This window comes from Cherax quadricarinatus, chromosome 79 (genome assembly GCF_038502225.1).
Source record: "Cherax quadricarinatus isolate ZL_2023a chromosome 79, ASM3850222v1, whole genome shotgun sequence".
In the NCBI taxonomy this organism is placed as follows: Eukaryota; Metazoa; Arthropoda; class Malacostraca; order Decapoda; family Parastacidae; genus Cherax; species Cherax quadricarinatus.
Window position 1 is genome coordinate 13562651 of NC_091370.1, and position 22345 is coordinate 13584995.

Consider the following 22345-nt stretch of genomic DNA (forward strand, 5'->3'; position numbering starts at 1 on the left):
ACCTGCTGACTGTCCTCGCCTCCTGTACACACTCGTACACTTGGTGGGTCATTGTTTCAGGGCAAGCATTGCCCGTACACCGTCACACCGGCCCTCTCAATCCCTCACCTCTCGCCACTCAGAGGATCACAACTGCACTAAGGGAGGAGACACGGGTAGTTCGGTACTGCCTGAGCGGTACTTGCTTCCGTGGCAGTGAAACAGTGAACCAGTTATGCACGATGGGCGGATGGGCGGGGTAAGGCACCGCAAGCTGCTGCTGCTGACTTCATCGCGACGCAGTTGCTCTTCTCGCGAAGGTCAAGCAGGTAAGTACACCTAGGGGTCAGCAGGGGGGCGAAGAAGACCCTTGACACCTGGACAGCCACACACACGGTACACCGTGTGGATCCCCTGCTAAAAACACCACAAACGACCCCTCCCCCCTCCTCTTCCGCCCACTCCACACAACGTAAACAAGCAAGTAATCTTGAAAAACAAACACCACGTGATTGGTGTGGAGGTAAACTGGACAACACTCGCCGCTACTGAGGCACTTCAGCACTTTTTATGTGAGGACACGGAGGAGAGGTGAGGATAGTGAGGTAGTGAGGAGCGCTGCGAGACGCGTCAAACAGTCTGGCACACACAGACTTGACTAGGCAGATAGCAGAGCTGGGGCAACGCGTGGCCAGGAAGGGGAGACTAAGGGGAGGGAGGGGAGACTAAGGGGAGGGAGGGGAGACTAAGGGTGAGGGGAGACTAGGGGTGAGGGAGAGCTCGCTCGCGCTCCCCCATCACTGCTTTCATCCCTATCCCAGGCTAGACCTACAGCGGGAGACAGGAAGGTGCAGGATGCAGTTCCTCGTATAACTGCTGCCTACTACCCAGTGGTTAACCTCCCCCGGGTGATCAACCAGCACGCACGCCCACGCACTCAGCTCCTGGCCCCGCCAGGAGCCGAGACTCGACTCCTACAACCACATAGGTGAGTGCACCTTCAGAAGTAGAAATCGTAGGGCCCAAAAAGCCAGAAATCATTGCCGACGATGCAAATAGTCTACGAGGCAGGACCAGGAGCTAAGTCTCGACCATCCCAAACACACACACACACACACACACACACACACACACACACACACACACACACACACACACACACACAGGAGGGGTGGGCAGGCGTATTGATTGCTACTGGACGCTACCAAGCCGGCGGGAACACAGCTGATTCTGCCGCCCCTTGCCACGCCCGTACTCACATCACCTCTCCGACAGCACGCCCGCGCCGCCCGCCCGCCCGCTCCCTGCCGCCCGCCGCCCACACAGCTGTTGCTAGGCACAGCCTCCCCCCCTAACATCCTCCCTAGAGGGAAGATATCAGTGCCTGCCATCCCAAGCACAGGTGCCTAGCTATCACACTGAGGGTCAGCACTGGTGTGCCAGGGGTGGAGTGAGGGGACAGAGGTGTAGGTAGGGGCAAGGGTGTGGGGTGGAATGAGGGGGCGGTGCTTTCATGAACGCCAAGCATACACCCACGCAAGTGCCACCTCCCCCCTCCCCTATTTCCCTGCTGACACACTCACCTGTCCCTCCTTCACACATCCTCCCCACCCCACAACATTCCCCCTTCCCCGTTTATCAGGAACATCAGGGCGAGAATGAGCTGAAAAATACAATACCCCCATCATGCCTACAACGCCCCCTCCTACCTCCAACAACCCTTCCCCTGTGCAAAACAGGTATACAATACCGACATGATGAAAGTTAAGACACTTGTGCAACATCTGGTTATCTTTATTGTAGACGTTTCGCCCTCCAGTGGCTTCATCAATACAGATTTTTGGACATAATTAGGAAACAGAAGAACTATATACAGAAGATGAGGTAATCAGTCCCTCAGCCTCGGAGGTGGTGCTTGAAGCACCGAGGTTGTAGAGAATCTGTATTGATAAAGCCAATGGATGGCGAAACGTCTACAATAAAGATAACCAGATGTTGCACAAGTGCCTTAACTTTTAACCCTTCCCCTACCTACAACACCTCTTCCCCTACCAACACCACCCCCCTCCTACATGCAACATCCCTCTTACATACGTCTCGCACTGACAACTATGCTCGATGAGAAATTCCCGCTAATCCGCCACGGTAAAAAATAATGAAATGATAAGGAACATAACATGAAACAAATCATATCAAAAAAGCGTAAGTTTCAAGAGACCTGGGAGTGATAATGCCAGAGGATCTCACATTCAAGGATCACAACAATGTTGTCATCCTAGCTGCAGGGAGAATGATAACTGAATAATAAGGCTTCAAAACGAGAAATACTGAGCAAATGAATACAGCAGAGTCACTTATTCTCTCGAGGATAAAATACTGATGTGTACTAGCAACCCCTTTCTAGGCAGGCGTAATGACAGAGCTGGAGAATATACAAGGAATTTTCAGTGCTCATATAAACTCAACCAAGCACCTACACAAGTGGGGAACGTTGAATCCCTTAAACTGTATTTCTTAGAACGTAGGTTAAAAAAAAAAGTTTCACAATCTGCGCCTGGAAAATCCTAAGGAAACTGGTCCCAAATCTGCACACTGAAATCACTCCCTATGAAAGCAAGAATTTCGTCAAGGGGTTCAAACTACCCCAATGAGGTAGAGAGAGAGAGAGAGAGAGAGAGGTAGAGAGGTAGAGAGAGAGGTAGAGAGAGGTAGAGAGAGGTAGAGAGAGAGGTAGAGAGAGAGGTAGAGAGAGAGGTAGAGAGAGAGGTAGAGAGAGAGGTAGAGAGAGAGGTAGAGAGAGAGGTAGAGAGAGAGGTAGAGAGAGAGGTAGAGAGAGAGGTAGAGAGAGAGGTAGAGAGGTAGAGAGAGAGGTAGAGAGAGGTAGAGAGAGGTAGAGAGAGGTAGAGAGAGGTAGAGAGAGGTAGAGAGAGGTAGAGAGAGGTAGAGAGAGGTAGAGAGAGAGAGAGAGAGAGAGAGAGAGAGAGAGAGAGAGAGAGAGAGAGAGAGAGAAACCACAGTAAATGTGAAGGGACGACGACTCTTCCACACCTTCCCTTCATACATAATGTAAGTTACCAACAATTCCCCAGATGCCTTCAAGAAGGAATTTACTAGACTGACAGCCCAGAGAAAACTGTCAACTCGTAATAGACTGACAATCCATAATACATCGAAAACCCATAATAAGTTCAGTGCCTCCCAATAATAATAATAATAATAATAATAATAATAATAATAATAATTTTATTTCCCTGATTATTTACGTGCTAAAACTACGAAAAGAAATAAGATTTTTAATAAAATCGCCGAGAACTCTACACTGTGGATTACCAACGTCAAATCCCCACACCACTCGCACTTTTTTTCTTATAAACAAAAATCAGGAATAAAATAAGCCGGAGTGCAATACTTATTGCCAATTCAAAATATATCATTTCTGGAGACCCAGCCGAACTAGGGCGCCAAATTAGTCACCGGTGTGAAATTTAATTAAAATTTTATAAAAAGTGAAAAAAAGGTTTCCCGGGATTTTCCAGACAATAGACCAGGCCTAGTCAGGAACCGGGCCGCGGGGGCGCTGACCCCCGGGAACACTTTCCAGGTAGACTCCAGATAGAACAGTAAATGGGTTACGTACCTGAAAGCAAGTCCGGGGTAAGGAGGCATCGCCCCCCACCCTGCCCGGTCCCAGACCAAACCTTCAGGTTAACAGCCTAGTGGAGATAATTTATATATCGTGAGTTTAATATTTTTATTATGCAGCCCATACCCATCCCGTGGGTGGTAGTCACCACATACCCATCCCGTGGGTGGTAGTCACCACATACCCATCCCGTGGGTGGTAGTCACCACATACCCATCCCGTGGGTGGTAGTCACCACATACCCATCCCGTGGGTGGTAGACAAAGTATTACAGAGGTAAATAATGGATCCATAAACTGGGCCACAAAGTTTTGATAGCTGAACAAGTTACAGCGGTAACGAACTATTTACATGTTTATATCTGGTCACAATCGTAGTGAGATATTTAGAACATAAGAACATAAGAAGACATAAGAAGACATAATGAAGACATCGTTGTAAGAGCAGATAGGTGGTGACTCGAGAGGCCTCAAACTTAAAAAGCGACTCTAGGAGCCAGGACCTGACCTCCGTAAAAACAAACTGGCGAGCACAATTACGTCAATCACAGAGTTTTGATATGAGTGGGAGGAGCTGGGTTTGATTGGTGTCATTGGGTACGGGAGTTATTTCTTGGGTAGCTTTAGGTAGAGGTCGTTTTGATAAGGACCTGCCTTGCATCGGCCAGTAGGCTTTCTGCAGTGTTCCTCCATTCTTATGTTCTTATTAACTACCGTGGTTTTTATTACAATAATGGTACAGGCGAGCCTCGCTTTACAGCGTTTCGCTAATTCAGCAGTTCTCAATTAAACCCGTTCTTCATTTAATCACCATTAATTATAAGCAATGGACAAAAATATTTTAAAGTAATGTGTGTACTGTACATGTATTTTTTATGTCTAGCTCTGTTGTTCACTTAATATATGATAGTATAAATATATTACCAAGTTTTTATAAGCATTTAAAAGTGGGAAAAAAAAAGTCTGTTTCACTTTACAGCGGCAGCCCTGAACCTCGCCTGCTGTATAAGCGAGGCCCTCCTGTATATAATAATGCAAGATAATGAATTAAATGTTTAACATGTGCAACACCTAGCATGTGTTTATATGCAGTTGTTAAACCTAACATGTGTATGCAGAGTTGGTGAAAGGGTAACAAACTAACATAGGGATGTTGACAGTGTTTTATAAGTGTACCATTTTGGCTTCCCTGTTTCTCACTGCGTTTATTCTGCACTTCCTCCTACACCTCTCACTCCATTACGTTATGTCAGTAGGTACAGTGGGAGGTACCTCAGACTCGAGTAGGTTTCAGGCAGGTCAGGTAGCGGGCCTCCAGCAGCAACAGCCTGGTTGACCAGGTAAGCACCAGACGAGCCTGACCCATGGCCGGGCTCCGAGAGTAGTGAAACTCTCGAAACTCTTCAAAGGTAAAGGTATATATCAAAGCTACATATTAACGGGTACGTCTATTTCCTTACCTCACTCTAAGATTTATTACAGTATGTATTAGCATTAGTATTTGCTCTCCATCTGTCCGAGTCGATGTTACTGAAGCAGGCTAAGAGGCAGGTTACCTGCAGGTTACCTGTAGGTTACCTGTAGGTTACCCGCAGGTTACCTGTAGGTTACCCGCAGGTTACCTGTAGGTTACCCGCAGGTTACCCGCAGGTTACCCGCAGGTTACCCGCAGGTTACCCGCAGGTTACCCGCAGGTTACCTGTAGGTTACCATCCCCGGTGTTCCGACTGCAGACAAGCCCTCAGTGTTGATGGCCTGATCAATAAGGCTGTTGGTGTTAACAACATGCTGTCCAACGTAGGCACAACAGCTTATACTCGACCGCCTTCCATGAGAGACTACAGGCAGGTAGAATATAAATTAATCTTGGTTACCTACCTTCAGTAGCAGCTATATCTGTGACCAGCCTGAGGTCAGGCTTTCCTGTTGACCACCAGGTCAACCAGGCTATTTGTACCACCTTCGATATACCTCTGAGTTGCGAGATTTTTTCCGCCCGGGAGCCCGGTCCTGGTCAGGTTGCTCTGTTGCTTTCCTGATCAAAGAGGTTTCTGCTGGCAGCCCGCTGGTCCACATATCCATCAAAGCTTGGCTGATCTGGCGCCTGGTGGATATACTTATTCAGTTTCCATTTTGAAGACTTCTGCTCTTATTCCAGCAGTGGTCCGATATCTTCTGATAAGATATTAAATAGCCTGGGGCCATGAATGTTGATATAGAGTTCCCTTATTGTGCCCACAGCACCCCTGCTTTCCACTGGGTTTATTTTACACTTCCTCCCATATCTCTCGCTCCAATATATTGTTATGGCAGTATATAAATCTGGAACAAGGCCCTCAAGTACTTTTCAGGTACACTGACCCATGGCCGGGCTGCGAGAGTAGCAAAACTCATAATTTATCAAAGGTATATACATATTATCATTCTGTCTCTCTCTCCTCCGTTCCAGCGAGTACATATTTAGGACTTCGAAGCGTTCCCAGTAATTTACATGCTTTACTGGCTTTATGCGGGCTGTACATGATCTCTGTATCCTTTCCGAGTTCTTCTTTCCTTCCATACTAAGCAGCTGGAACTTATCACCTCTGAACGTCATGTTCTCCACTGACCACTGGAAAATCCTGCTTATATCTTCCCGCAATTTTTCTGTGTCTTCTACAGAGGTGATTTTCGTGTTTATTTTCGTATTGTCCGCAATGATACAAAACTGTGATGGGTGTCTTTATCTGTCTATGAGGATAAGAAACAGCAGAGGTGCCAGGACAGGACCTTAGGAGTAGAGAGCATCTTATCTCGCTCACATTACTGGATTTTGCTCTGTTTACTACTATTCTCTGTTCTGTCAGACCAAATAACTGTCAATGATATTACATACAGATTCATTGAAAACAAGTGACATGCTCAGTTAGCCAAAACTGATGACAGGTGCATGAGCAAGCAGCAGATATGTGCAGTGAACATGAAGTGATAATTGTGAGGGTTTTGAAAGTGACATCAATGATTGTGGGGGCTTTCAGAAATCAATTATTATCGAGACTTTCACAGTGACATCAAACTGTCAAGTTTTCGATGTGACATCAATTACTGTTAGGGCTTTCAAAAATGACATCAATCATTGGAAAGGGAACTTTCAAAGTGACATCAAATTGTCGGGGATGGGGAGGGGGGGCTTTCAAAGTGACATCAATGAAACAAGCGTACTTGCGGGCCTCTTACAGCCTTCTACCCCCTACTCTTCTTCCTCCCTCTTCTTTCCTCTCCTGTCTCACCCTTCCCCATCCCCTCTAGCTATCAAATTACCTCCTCCTCTTCCCCCTCCCTCCCTCCCCAATTAAGATCACCTGAACCACCACCTCCACAGGTGATGTTTTAAACAAATCTCATCTTTTAAAGAGAAACAAAAAAAAATTGATGATAAATGCAGCTCTTCCTCCAAACTTTCCCCAGCCGGGAAAAGTCTGAAAGTAATTCGTCTGGGCGGTTCTCTTGTCAGTGGACGAAGAAGTTAAGAGTAAATTGTATCTTGGAGGGTCACTCAAGGCCTCCCTCACCCTCAAGTACTCACCGGAGGGGAAAGGGCTGGCTAAGACTTCAGATTCATCAGTGGAGAGGAACTAAGACTTCAGACTCATCAGTGGAGAGGAACTAAGACTTCAGATTCATCAGTGGAGAGGAACTAAGACTTCAGATTCATCAGTGGAGAGGAACTAAGACTTCAGATTCATCAGTGGAGAGGAACTAAGACTTCAGATTCATCAGTGGAGAGGAACTAAGAATTCAGATTCATCAGTGGAGAGGAACTAAGACTTTAGATTCATCAGTGGAGAGGAACTAAGACTTCAGATTCATCAGTGGAGAGAAACTAAGACTTCAGATTCATCAGTGGAGAGGAACTAAGACTTCAGATTCATCAGTGGAGAGGAACTAAGACTTCAGATTCATCAGTGGAGAGGAACTAAGACTTCAGATACATCAGTAGAGAGGAACTAAGACTTCAGATTCATCAGTGGAGAGGAACTAAGACTTCAGATTCATCAGTGGAGAGGAACTAAGACTTCAGATTCATCAGTAGAGAGGAACTAAGACTTCAGATTCATCAGTAGAGAGGAACTAAGACTTCAGATTCATCAGTGGAGAGGAACTAAGACTTCAGATTCATCAGTAGAGAGGAACTAAGACTTCAGATTCATCAGAACATTCATGAACAATAGCAAACTACAAACAATACAAATACAATAACAAAAAATAAAAATCAAGAGGAAAGCGCTAAACTCTCTGGTAGTAGTATATCAGCAGGGGAAAGGGAGCAATCGGATTAAATTCAAAGGGAGGGGTAGCTCCCATTTCTTGAATCAAGAGCCCTTCAAGGGCATTCTGGCACTCTGAAGGAAAGAGGTGGAGCCGCGGGGGGCAGTGAGCCCCCTGAAAACGACTCTTAGGTAGTTTAATGGTGCTCACTCCGTCATAGTGTTGGAGGCTCCACTAAGGTAATGGCGCTCACTCCATTTCAGTGTCACCGTCTGGCCGCCCCAACTCTCCCTTACATACATTCTTTCCACAGTTCCTCCTCCTCCTCCCCCAGGACTTCAAGGATCCTTTTCAGAAACCACTACAAGGGCTCCTGGGGGCAGTCAGGGCTCCTTCAGAGTCTTTCCAGGAGTCCTTCAAGAGGATCTGTCAGAACTATAAGCTTCCATCTCAAAAGCCCACCAAAAACTGGCCCAGGATTCTTTCTTATATATATATATATATATATATATATATATATATATATATATATATATATATATATATATATATATATATATATATATATATATATATATCAATGTGAACACAGGACAAACCGTTGTATGAACAGATTACAAGAGTGTATATCCCACAATATACACAAATACATACATATATACACACACAGGTGTAAACCCACAGGAAGCAGACTCGTCCCTCTGTTAATCTGTCAGATGACACGAGAATATTACCCACAACACTAAGATTTCAAAATAAAATATACTATATGTACATATTTTTAAATACGTTAACTGGAGATATTTTCAGGTTTATTAGCCTGCTTGACGAGAGGACGTACTGACGAGCCTGACGAGAGGACGTACTGACGAGCCTGACGAGAGGACGTACTGACGAGCCTGACGAGAGGACGTACTGACGAGTTGTAGTGCCTTGTATAACTTAACTTAATGTCCAGTGTTTTCCCATTCTACCCTCTGATTTATAAATAGTGTGTGTACACTCACCCCCTGGCCCCGCGTTTTCGCCGGTCGCTACTAGGTCCACACACTCCCTCATCCATGTGCTTTATCGTACCTCTTCTTAAAGCTATGTATGGATCCTGCCTCCAGTACATCACTCTCCAGATTGTTTCACTTCCTGACAACTCAATGACTGAAGAAATACTTTCTATCATCCTTGTGACTCATCTGAGTCTTCAACTTCGAACAGTAACCCCTTGTTGCTGTGTCCCATTTCTGAAACATCCTGTCCCTATCCATCTTGTCAATTCCTCTCAGTATTTTATATGTCGTTAGTATTTTATGTGTGTGTGTGTGTGTGTGTGTGTGTGTGTGTGTGTGTGTGTGTGTGTGTGTGTGTGTGTGTGTAAGGGAGGCAAGACAACATGCCAGGATTCAGGCCACCAGCCATGTTAACTAAATATTAAGAGGAAGCCAGGCCAGGTTTGGGACGGGTATAGGTCATATAATGTCACCTCTTGTTCGATACCTCACTCTTTCCACCCCCCCCCCCACAAACCAGTGAAGAGGCTGGGCCAGGAGCTACGAGTCGACCCCTGCAACCACAATTAGGTGACTACGTGTACACACACACAAACCCCCCCCCCACACACACACAAAGCAAAAGTGGAGAATGTATGAAGAGAGACTATTGCTCATATAAATTCAGACAAGCCCCTAAACTATTGGAAACCCTTGACGTCTCTTCAGGTGTATTCCTTGGAAAGTAGGCGAATAAGATAAAATATAATTTACATCTGAAAAGTTTTGATATTGGTCCCAAATCTGCGCACCGAAATTACTCTCCACGTAAACAAGAGACTTACACTTCAGTGAAAAGCTGGGGCGCATAAGTACACTAAGAGAAAAGTCTTTAAATGTACAGACTTTTCAGTACTCTAAAGAACAAACAAATTACAATACCGTGACTGGAACAATACACAAATAACCCGCACATAGAGAGGAAAGCTTACGACGACGTTTCGGTGCGACTTAGACCATTTACAGTGTGACTTTGTAGTCGAAGTCGGACCGAAACGTCGTTGTAAGCTGTTTCTCTCCTATGTATGGGTTATTTATGTATTTTCAATACCCTCTCTTCATACATAAGGAAAATTACAAGCAAATCCCAGCTGTCTTCAAGAGCTGACTGGATAAGTTCCTTACGACAGCTCCTGATCAGCAGGTCCATGATGCATCAGCTACGAGCTGGTAGCACCAACAACCATATTCACTAAGTCACCAATCACCATCCCCAGGACCCGGTCTGGGACCGGGCCCTGGTGACCTCTGGGATCGTCCTCAAGTAAGCTTCAAGTACCTCTCGCCTAGCCAAAGTCGTGTACTCTGAGAAAGTTGTGTGTACATATATATATATATATATATATATATATATATATATATATATATATATATATATATATATATGGTGATTGGTGACTTAGTGAATATGGCTGTTGGTGCTACCAGCTCGTAGCTGATGCATCATGGATCTGCTGATCAGGAAGAGGAAACAAGTATGGAAAAAGAACACAAAGACCAGTCAAAACAAAAAACATTAAAATAATTGGTAGTAAGTAAGTGGAACTACGTATTAGAGGTTGTAACGGCTGACTACAGACACACGGAAATGGAGACATGACATGACTACGTTACCTGTCGATTGTAAGCTTTATTAGATGGGTTCATGAGCTAGAGTTCAGCTTCAGCAATCACAGTTAGGACAACACATTCCTGATCCAAGATAAACCAACCTACTGTGTTTTACAACAGTAATTATTCACTGAAATACCATAATGATTGAATTATGGATGACTCTCTCCATCCATCCATCCCCAGCTATCCTCCATCTAGTTGGTGTGGCTTCAATAACAAAGAGTTAATTCAATTTCCCATGGGAAGCTTTTCCATCAGTGTCCATCTTATCACCCTTTTTATTTTCCTGTTTCATTTCCTGGTGAGAGCGGAGGTGTGGGGTCAGGGAGGAAGGTGTTTGGGAGACTGGTGGGGATGAACGGATATGAAGCTCTTGTTCCCCTTATTTGGAGTCCACACCCTCGTCTTCCCGATCTTTACTGGTTCTGCCTCCATAAAAATGCTTTATTGTCACAACCTCTACCTTCATCTCTTGTATCAACACCTTCACCATCTACCTCCATTAAACTTACATCCCACCCCTGCCATCACTTAGGGACCACTGCTAAAGACCTATATGCATTTGCTGGTGCTAATTTTTGACAACAGAAATTGTTCAGTCACATCGATGATGCGTCACTACCTCATCTGGTGAACCGATGATGTCTTTAAAAAGCAAGCAACCTGCATAGTTCACAACACATGCACAAAGAAATAAAATCCTTAGGCGGTGCACAACAATTGTTCTCGATATGTAAAGGGTTCTTGTAAAGCGGAGATCAGTTGTCAACATCACCGCCAACCCCTATTGCCTCTACCTCCACTGTCTCCTCCCTTTCTCCCTCCTTTTACTCCCTGCCGTCATATTCACTGTTCCCTCCAGTTCTAACTCTACTGCTCTTTTTCTCACCGTCACTATCATGCCTCCATCACCCATACTCTGGCCGCCTCCACCTAGTTGGTCTTCCCATCACCCATACTCTGGCCGCCTCCACCTAGTTGGTCTTCCCATCACCCATACTCTGGCCGCCTCCACCTAGTTGGTCTTCCCTCCAGTTTCTCTCCACCTCACCCTGGCTCCACTTCACCCTGGCTCCACTTCACCCTGGCTCCACTTCACCCTCAATCTTCCCAAACATCCTCTCGACACCAACAATTAGCATAATCCTAATTTCTATCACTGCACTGAAAGACAAACACATGAGACTCTGTCCTGAATGACGAGGGAAAGGGAGCTGTAGAAGAGTACGCTAGAGGGCAGGAGGTGGAAGGGTAGACAGAGGAAAAAGTGGAGATGGAGGAAAAGGCTACCCCCTCCCTCACATTCCAGCATCACGAGTGAAAACCGTACAGATTTAAACGTTTCCTGGTTACACTGGACCACATCTTTGCCACGTACCATATCCATAGTTACACACACACACACACATTATATATATATATATATATATATATATATATATATATATATATATATATATATATAATATTTATACAACTTCACCTAACCTAACCGAACCTAAAATAACATAAATACCACGTAAGAAAAGTAACGTAGTAATGAGAATAAATTGATGACCCATGACCTTTGAGACACGTCTTTAGCAGATGGTACTTCAGTAAGGCAATCAAATAGAGACCGTAAAAATCACTCAAGTCTTCCAGTGGACAGCAGTGAACAACGTGATGTTTGACAGTGAAATTTTTTTAATTAACTTCGTCGATACGTACGGAAAGAACGAAAAAACGAGTGTGTGACAGAGTATAGTGGAGCCTTACACGGGAAGGAGAGAGTTTAAAAATACCTTTGGAAGACTATCGTCAAGACGACCTAACGTTGAGACAGAGACAAGAGAGCAAATGCAATAAAGACGGAGATAACAATGTAACCAAGACAGGGAGATAATGCAACCAAGACAGGGAGATAATGCAACCAAGACAGGGAGCTAATGTAACCAAGACAGGGAGCTAATGTAACCAAGACAGGGAGATAATGTAACCAAGACAGGGAGATAATGTAACCAAGACAGGGAGATAATGTAACCAAGACAGGGAGATAATGTAACCAAGACAGGGAGATAACAATGTAACCAAGACAGGGAGATAACAATGTAACCAAGACAGGGAGATAATGTAACCAAGACAGGGAATTAACAATGTAAAATACAAGATCATCCCATCCTCGCAGCCTGGCCTCACATCAGGCTTCTCTGGTGACTGCCTATTCAACCAGGCTGTTGCTGTCCACGGCCAGCAAGCCAAGGTAACCATAACCACCCGGCTTATCCGGCACTATCAGAAACAGAGTGGCGTGCTGCCTCCCCTCTTATCTCAGTTCCCCTTTACCACTGCACTCACTCTCCCCATACTACCCTCCCCAAGTATTTTTACATTCTTCACTGCTTGTTATGCCTCCCCAGGTAAACCCACGGTGGCGCCCCCATACTCCTCAGACCCCACACAGTGGCACTCCCACCGTCCCTAGATCTCACACAGTGGCACTCCCACACTCCCCAGACCCCACACAGTGGCACTCCCACACCCCCCAGACCCCACACAGTGACACTCCCACACTCCCCAGACCCACACAGTGGCACTCCCACCGTCCCTAGATCTCACACAGTGGCACTCCCACACTCCCCAGACCCCGCACAGTGGTACTCCCACACTCCCCAGACCCACACAGTGGCACTCCCACATTCTCCAGACCCCCACAGTGGCACTCCCACATTCTCCAGACCCCCACAGTGGCACTTCCACATTCTCTAGACCCCCACAGTGGCACTCCCACATTCTCCAGACCCCCACAGTGGCACTCCCACATTCTCCAGACCCCCACAGTGGCACTCCCACATTCTCCAGACCCCACACAGTGGCACTCCCACACTCCCCAGGCCCACACAGTGGCACTCCCACACTCCCCAGGCCCACACAGTGGCACTCCCACACTCCCCAGGCCCACACAGTGGCACTCCCACACTCCCCAGACCCCACACAGTGACACTCCCACACTCCCCAGACCCACACAGTGGCACTCCCACCGTCCCTAGATCTCACACAGTGGCACTCCCACACTCCCCAGACCCCGCACAGTGGTACTCCCACACTCCCCAGACCCACACAGTGGCACTCCCACATTCTCCAGACCCCCACAGTGGCACTCCCACATTCTCCAGACCCCCACAGTGGCACTTCCACATTCTCTAGACCCCCACAGTGGCACTCCCACATTCTCCAGACCCCCACAGTGGCACTCCCACATTCTCCAGACCCCCACAGTGGCACTCCCACATTCTCCAGACCCCACACAGTGGCACTCCCACACTCCCCAGGCCCACACAGTGGCACTCCCACACTCCCCAGGCCCACACAGTGGCACTCCCACACTCCCCAGGCCCACACAGTGGCACTCCCACACTCCCCAGGCCCACACAGTGGCACTCTCCCCAATATAACATGATCTACATGACAAAAACATCATATGCAAATCTTAGCATGGCTGGCTGGCTGGCTGGCTGACTGGCTGGCTGGCTGGCTGGTCCACTGGCTGAATTTAACTGACGATGGTTGGCTCCTTAGCTGTTAGTTACTTGACTGAATGACTGGCTGGCTGTGCGCGCGCTTCCCTGGCTGGCTGACTGTGTGTGTGTGCTTCCCTGGCTGGCTGACTGTGCGTGCGCTTCCCTGGCTGGCTGACTGTGCGTGCGCTTCCCTGGCTGGCTGACTGTGCGTGTGCTTCCGTGGCTGGCTGACTGTGTGTGTGCTTCCCTTGCTGGCTGACTGTGCGTGTGCTTCCCTTGCTGGCTGACTGTGCGTGTGCTTCCCTGGCTGGCTGACTGTGTGCGTGCGCTTCCCTGGCTGGCTGTGTGCGCGCGCTTCCCTGGCTGGCTGTGTGCGCGCTTCCCTGGCTGGCTGACTGTGTGTGTGCTTCCCTGGCTGGCTGACTGTGTGTGTGCTTCCCTTGCTGGCTGACTGTGCGTGTGCTTCCCTTGCTGGCTGACTGTGCGTGTGCTTCCCTGGCTGGCTGACTGTGTGCGCGCGCTTCCCTGGCTGGCTGACTGTGTGTATGCTTCCCTGGCTGGCTGACTGTGTGTGCTTCCCTGGCTGGCTGACTGTGTGCGCGCGCTTCCCTGGCTGGCTGACTGTGTGTGTGTGTGTGTGTGTGTGTGTGTGTGTGTGTGTGTGTGTGTGTGTGTGTGTGTGTGTGTGTGTGTGTGTGTGTGTGTGTGTGTGTGTGTGTGCGTGCGTGCGCGCTTCCCTGGCTGGCTGACTGTGTGCGCGCGCTTCCCTGGCTGGCTGTGTGTGTGCTTCCCTGGCTGGCTGACTGTGTGCGCGCGCTTCCCTGGCTGGCTGACTGTGTGTGTGCGCTTCCCTGGCTGGCTGACTGTGTGTGTGCTTCCCTGGCTGGCTGACTGTGTGTGTTTCCCTGGCTGGCTGACTGTGCTTCACTGGCTGACTAGCTTCGTGCTTCCCATACTGGCTGACTAACTGGGCGTTTCCCTCTTAATCTGTTACCTGGTAATGGTTCAGGAAATCATCGCCCTCACTTTCCGATCTCAGACCAAATCTTCGTAGTTGAGTTGGCACCGCACTCTGCTTACACACTGAGGTCCGTGGTACGAGTGGAAACGATGGGGGCGTGTTTTCTTGAGACACCTGCTGTTATGTTCACCTAGCAGTAAGTAGGTACCTGGGTGTTAGTCGACTAATGTGGGTCGCATCCTGGGGGCAAAATTATCCATGGGCTTTGTATATAGTATGCCACTGGTGTCAGCTATGGTCTGCTTAAGTTGTATCATGTACTTGTAGAAATAAAGATCATTATTAAACTGAGAAGGAAATATTATTAGAATATATACATAAATTACAGGAGAGTCATAAGTGTATTTTGAAGGCAAGTGCCCAGGGAACAAAAAGAAATGATCAGTAATGCTGTCAGAGTGCAGAACGTTTAACACTGCTTCGTATCACACTCACATAAGATGGTAGTGCCTCCCTGGATGGTTCTTGTCTATATACCTACTATCTTTAAGTAGACTTTAGTCTCGGGTAATCTACAACTAACCCAAACCTACGCTCAAGCACTATACATACTACACACTTCCCCAAACACACACACACACACACACACACACACACACACACACACACACACACACACACACACACACACACACACACACACACACACACACCCTCCCAAACTTGCTGTCTCTTCAAGAGTTTCTCCTCTTCCAACAATATTACTATCACGATTAACCATCATAATCAGCTTAATATTCATAGTGTTCCGTGCCTGAGGGGAAGCTGCAATATTGTCAGCAACTCTCTCGCTTTTTCCCCTCTCCAACCCTCACTCCTGGAGTCCACACACCAACTTGAAAGTTAAACACCGCTAAAAACACACTTCCTCCTCCTTCCTACCTCGCTTTCTCCTTCCCTCTTCCTACCTCGCTTTCTCTTTAGTTCTCCCTTCCTACCTCACTGTCTCCCTATAATTCTCCCTTTCTACCTCACTTTCTCCCTCTTCAATTTTCCTTACCTTTCGTTCTCCCTCTTTGTACAGAGAGCAAAGGGGAATCTCTCTCTCTCTCTCTCTCTCTCTCTCTCTCTCTCTCTCTCTCTCTCTCTCTCTCTCTCTCTCTCTCTCTCAACACAAGTCTGATCAGAAGCTGGAGAATACAGAGTGAGGTGAGGAAGGGAGGTAGTGATAGCAACACAGTGTTAACCTGTACTCTTGTGTTTGTAATTGTGTTTGTGTGTGTTGCTGCCAGCCATCTCACTCAACACTGCTCTGCCTAGTTGAACGCCGGGCAAATAGCTTTCCTGACTAAAATTGAAAAAAAAATGAATGCATGCAGTTTGGACCGGATGAATAGTTGTGAGTGATTGATTGATTGATTGATTGATTGATTGACAGGGTGCATCGATAAAGTATATGGTTAGTTGACTGGTTGACTGACAGGGTGCATCAATAAAGTATATGGTTAGTTGACTGGTTGACTGACAGGGTGCATCAATAAAGTATATGGTTAGTTGACTGGTTGACTGACAGGGTGCATCAATAAAGTATATGGTTAGTTGACTGGTTGACTGACAGGGTGCATCAACAAAGTATATGGTTAGTTGACTGGTTGACTGACAGGGTGCATCAATAAAGTATATGGTTAGTTGACTGGTTGACTGACAGGGTGCATCAACAAAGTATATGGTTAGTTGACTGGTTGACTGACAGGGTGCATCAACAAAGTATATGGTTAGTTGACTGGTTGACTGACAGGGTGCATCAACAAAGTATATGGTTAGTTGACTGGTTGACTGACAGGGTGCATCAACAAAGTATATGGTTAGTTGACTGGTTGACTGACAGGGTGCATCATACAGTACATGGTTACTTGACTGGTTGAATTAATGACTGATGTATTATTATTATTATTATTACCACCATACTTAGGGAGTGGGGAGGGAGGGGGAGAGAGAGGGAGAGAGAGGTAGAAAGAGGGAGAGAGAGAGAGAGAGGGGGAGAGAGAGAGAGAGAGAGAGAGAGAATCCTCCCCCCTTGGTTGACTATAAATTTCAACAGAGAATTGGTACTTGGCAACAGGGCCTCTCCCCCCGGAGGGTGAGAGAGGGGAAAGGTAGAGAAGTTACTGAGAGGGGGAAAAGGAGAGAGTGAAAAGAGGGAGCCCAGGGGGGAAGGGGGAGGGAGGGAGGGAGGTGAAGAAAGGGAGATGGAGAAGCAAATGAAAATTATGAGTAAGACAGTATATTACCGTACCTTTGAAATTGTTCCTTGTTTATATCGCCTATTTGTACACCCCAATTTATGGCTGCAAGGGGTCGAGTCCCCTGGCCCTGCCTGCCTCTTGCTGAGTCTACCCCCTCCTAGCCTCCTTGGCCCTCTCATACCTATTATCTCCCAGCCCCTCTCATACCCATCCTTCAAACTCTGCATGGAGTCTGCCTCCACCACACCATCCCCCAAAACATTCCACTTAACGACCACCCTCAGGTTGAAGAAATACTTCCTGACATTTGTAGATGAATGGTTCAGAGAACCGACATGTTGATAAATTAGACACATGTGCAACTCTTGGGTATCTTTATTGAGGAAACGTTTCGCCACACAGTGGCTTCATCAGTCCATACATAGGAGAAACTTGAACAGGAGGAGAATGAGGTAATCAGTCCCTCAACCTTGAGTCGATGTGTTCAGTCCATCAATCTTGAGTAGAATACGGCATATGAGAGGAGAAGCAGCTTATAAACCGTATGGCAGGAGAGCTGCAGCAGTCATAGGTGGTGTCACATTTGTTCAATGTGGAAGTAGGTCGCCACTGTGTGGCGAAACGTTTCCTCAATAAAGATACCCAAGAGTTACACATGTGTCTAATTTATCAACTTCCTGACATCCCTGTGACTCCAAGAGCCTATCATACCTACTCTTGAAACTGCCTCTCCATCTGTGTTCTAATTACTCTGAGGCTCACCGGAGTTTTGACGCAAAATATTACCAACTTTAAATACCAAGAGTACTTTGTATGTCATAAACATATCTCCCTAGTGTGAGCATCGTCTGGGAGGCTGAACAGAAAACAATAGAGAAACGCCAGTGTCATCACCACCACCACTCCCGACCCCCGCTAGTGCCAGGACAGTGCCATTAAGATGAACATGAGCCGGGGTTCTCTTGAAACCCCGGCTCGTGTTCACTTTCCTCGTTCCATCACAAAAACACTGAATCCTAAGTACCTAATATACATGAGAAAAAGATGATGTGGGTAATGAATTGGCGAGTCAGTTAGTGAATCAGTGAGTTAGCCAGTGAATCAGTCAGTCAGCCAGCAAGTCAACTGGTTTTCAGTTTTCAACTGCCAGTACTTGGATCCAGGTAAATGTAACTGGCATATTTGTCAACAACAGTACAGAAAAGATACTCCTCCACAGATACTCCTCCACAGATACTCCTCCACAGACACTCCTCCACAGACACTCCTCCACAGACACTCCTCCACAGACACTCCTCCACAGACACTCCTCCACAGACACTCCTCCACAGACACTCCTCCACAGACACTCCTCCACAGACACTCCTCCACAGACACTCCTCCAAAGACACTCCTCCAAAGACACTCCTCCAAAGACACTCCTCCAAAGACACTCCTCCAAAGATACTCCTCCAAAGATACTCGCTGCAATAGATATTGTATACCTTTACCTCTGATGTACCTCTGATGAGCTTCGAGAGTTTTTCTACCCACCAAAAACTCGCACTTAAAAGAGAAACATCATGACGTTTCGCTCCGTTCTGGACTATTGTCAAGTCACAACCGGGGCGAGAAACGTAGAGAAAGACGGTGCTGTATGGAAGGGGAATGTTGTAGTATAGTAACAGTAGTAACAATAGTAGTAGTAATGGTAACAATAGTAATAATATTAATAGTATAGTAGTAGTAATTGTAGTGGTAGTAATTGTAGTAGTAGTAGTAGTAATTGTAGTAGTAGTATTAGTAATTGTAGTAGTAGTACTAGTAATTGTAGTAGTAGTACTAGTAATTGTAGTAGTAGTACTAGTAATTGTAGTAGTAGTAGTAATTGTAGTAGTAGTAGTAGTAGTAGTAGTAGTAATTGTAGTAGTAGTAGTTGTAGTAGCAGTAGTAATTGTAGTAGTAGTAGTTGTAGTAGCAGTAGTAATTGTAGTAGTAGTAGTTGTAGTAGCAGTAGTAATTGTAGTAGTAGTAGTAATTGTAGTAGTAATTGTAGTAGTAGTAATTGTAGTAGTAGTAATTGTAGTAGTAGTAATTGTAGTAGTAGTAATTGTAGTAGTAATTGTAGTAGTAGTAATTGTAGTAGTAGTAATTGTAGTAGTAGTAATTGTAGTAGTAATTGTAGTAGTAGTAGTAATTGTAGTAGTAGTAGTAGTAATTGTAGTAGTAATTGTAGTAGTAGTAGTAATTGTAGTAGTAGTAGTAGTAATTGTAGTAGTAGTAGTAGTAGTTGTAGTAGTAATTGTAGTAGTAGTAGTAGTAATTGTAGTAGTAGTAGTAATTGTAGTAGTAGTAGTAGTAGTAGTAATTGTAGTAGTAGTAATTGTAGTAGTAGTAGTAGTAGTAATTGTAGTAGTAGTAATTGTAGTAGTAGTAATTGTAGTAGAAGTAATTGTAGTAGTAGTAATTGTAGTAGTAGAAGTAATTGTAGTAGAAGTAGTAATTGTAGTAGTAGAAGTAATTGTAGTAGTAGTAGTAGTAATTGTAGTAGTAGTAATTGTAGTAGTAGTAGTAATTGTAGTAGTAGTAGTAATTGTAGTAGTAGTAGTAATTGTAGTAGTAGTAGCAATTGTAGTAGTAGTAGCAATTGTAGTAATTGTAGTAGTAGTAATTGTAGTAGTAGTAATTGTAGTAGTAGTAATTGTAGTAGTAGTAGTAATTGTAGTAGTAGTAGCAATTGTAGTAGTAGTAATTGTAGTAGTAGTAATTGTAGTAGTAGTAGTAATTGTAGTAGTAGTAATTGTAGTAGTAGTAGTAATTGTAGTAGTAGTAGTAATTGTAGTAGTAGTAGTAATTGTTGTAGTAGTAGTAATTGTTGTAGTAGTAGTAGTAGTAGTCGTGGTTACAATAGTAAGTGTAATAATAGCAGTAATAAAAGTAACAGCAGCAGCAGCAGCAGTATGAAGGAAAGGTTGGAAAAGACTCGTCACGTGACCAGAGAGGAGGACGTGTCAGTCTTAGGAAGGTGGAAATATAAACACACATGCAGTATAATGTGATCCTTTGTTGACAACGTTTCGCCCACACAGTGGGCTTTTTCAAGTCACAAACAGATCTACCTGATCTACCCCAGGTAGATATGTTTGTGACTTGAAAAAGCCCAATGTGTGGTCGAAACGTTGTCAGTAAAGGATCACATTATACTGCATGTGTGTTTATATTTCAATTGTGTCGGTATTTTATACCACTTAGGAAGGTACTGTAATGTACCTGGGCATACCTTCAGTAATGTACCTGGGCATACCTTCAGTAATGTACCTGGGCATACCTTCAGTAATGTACCTGGGCATACCTTCAGTAATGTACCTGGGCATACCTTCAGTAATGTACCTGGGCATACCTTCAGTAATGTACCTGGCTATACCGTCAGTAATGTACCTGGGCATACCGTCAGTAATGTACCTGGGCATACCGTCAGTAATGTACCTGGGCATACCGTCAGTAATGTACCTGGCTATACCGTCAGTAATGTACCTGGGCATACCGTCAGTAATGTACCTGGGCATACCGTCAGTAATGTACCTGGGCATACCGTCAGTAATGTACCTGGCTATACCGTCAGTAATGTACCTGGGCATACCGTCAGTAATGTACCTGGGCATACCGTCAGTAATGTACCTGGGCATACCGTCAGTAATGTACCTGGCTATACCGTCAGTAATGTACCTGGGCATACCGTCAGTAATGTACCTGGGCATACCGTCAGTAATGTACCTGGGCATACCGTCAGTAATGTACCTGGGCATACAGTCAGTAATGTACCTGGGCATACCGTCAGTAATGTACCTGGGCATACCGTCAGTAATGTACCTGGGCATACCGTCAGTAATGTACCTGGGCATACCGTCAGTAATGTACCTGGGCATACCGTCAGTAATGCACCTGGGCATACCGTCAGTAATGTACCTGGGCATACCGTCAGTAATGTACCTGGGCATACCTTCAGTAATGTACCTGGGCATACCGTCAGTAATGTACCTGGGCATACCTTCAGTAATGTACCTGGGCATACCGTCAGTAATGTACCTGGGCATACCTTCAGTAATGTACCTGGGCATACCTTCAGTAATGTACCTGGGCATACCTTCAGTAATGTACCTGGGCATACCGTCAGTAATGTACCTGGGCATACCGTCAGTAATGTACCTGGGCATACCGTCAGTAATGTACCTGGGCATACCGTCAGTAATGTACCTGTACCTGGGCATACCGTCAGTAATGTACCTGGGCATACCGTCAGTAATGTACCTGGGCATACCGTCAGTAATGTACCTGGGCATACCGTCAGTAATGTACCTGGGCATACCGTCAGTAATGTACCTGGGCATACCGTCAGTAATGTACCTGGGCATACCGTCAGTAATGTACCTGGGCATACCGTCAGTAATGTACCTGGGCATACCGTCAGTAATGTACCTGGGCATACCGTCAGTAATGTACCTGGGCATACCGTCAGTAATGCACCTGGGTGTACTTTACCATTGGGGGGTATAGTGGTACCTGACTAAGTTTACCTGAAAATGGGTAGGGCAAATATTTTGGTTAATGGGTTTGGGTTTGAGAAAGACCTGCCTAGTAGGGGCCAGTAAGCCTGCTGCAGTGCTCCTCCTCTATGTTTTTATGTAGAGCTTCATCGTGTCTTGCTAACGCTCTCTACTGGGCGAAACGTTGTCCCAATAAAAACATGTTTTCCAACGTCTATTGAATATCACTGAAGTTCTTTGAAGTCTAATGTTTCGTAATTTTATGCAGACCATCTTCAGTTACAATGTGTGTTGATATTATTTTTCCTTTCTAAGACAACCTTCCCTCATCACTAGGCCCCTGAGACGCTTCTTCTCCCCTCACATCGTACTTAGGCGCTCATCTCAGCCTTCTGTCCCCTAGTTTCCCCTACACGTATAGAACTCCCCCTCTTTCCACTACCCTCCCTCCCTCCCTCCATCACCCTAAAGTCTATGATTCTCCCTCTGTACATCTACCTAGAGGGTCTTTTCCCCTTGCTGCTTAGCTTCGACAAACCATCTCTCTCCCCTTCCAGCAGGTCCCCTCTTAATATTCCTCTTTCTACCC

General features: G+C 45.9%; 1 protein-coding gene across 13 annotated transcripts in view; it reads right to left on the minus strand.

Moving 5' to 3' along the window:
* LOC128702657 (Brefeldin-resistant Arf-GEF family protein schizo) overlaps nt 1-22345 on the minus strand; it is a 707300-nt gene that overhangs the window by 124302 nt on the left and 560653 nt on the right. Inside the window, exon 1 of one of the 13 annotated variants that reach the window (XM_070101949.1) lies at nt 3-639. The exons of the other annotated variants lie outside the window; for them this stretch is intronic. Coding sequence (XP_069958050.1) covers nt 3-52 — 50 coding nt within the window. The 5' untranslated portion in view covers nt 53-639. Of the gene's footprint in view, nt 1-2; nt 640-22345 lie in introns of those variants that run through there. 13 annotated transcript variants of the gene reach the window in all.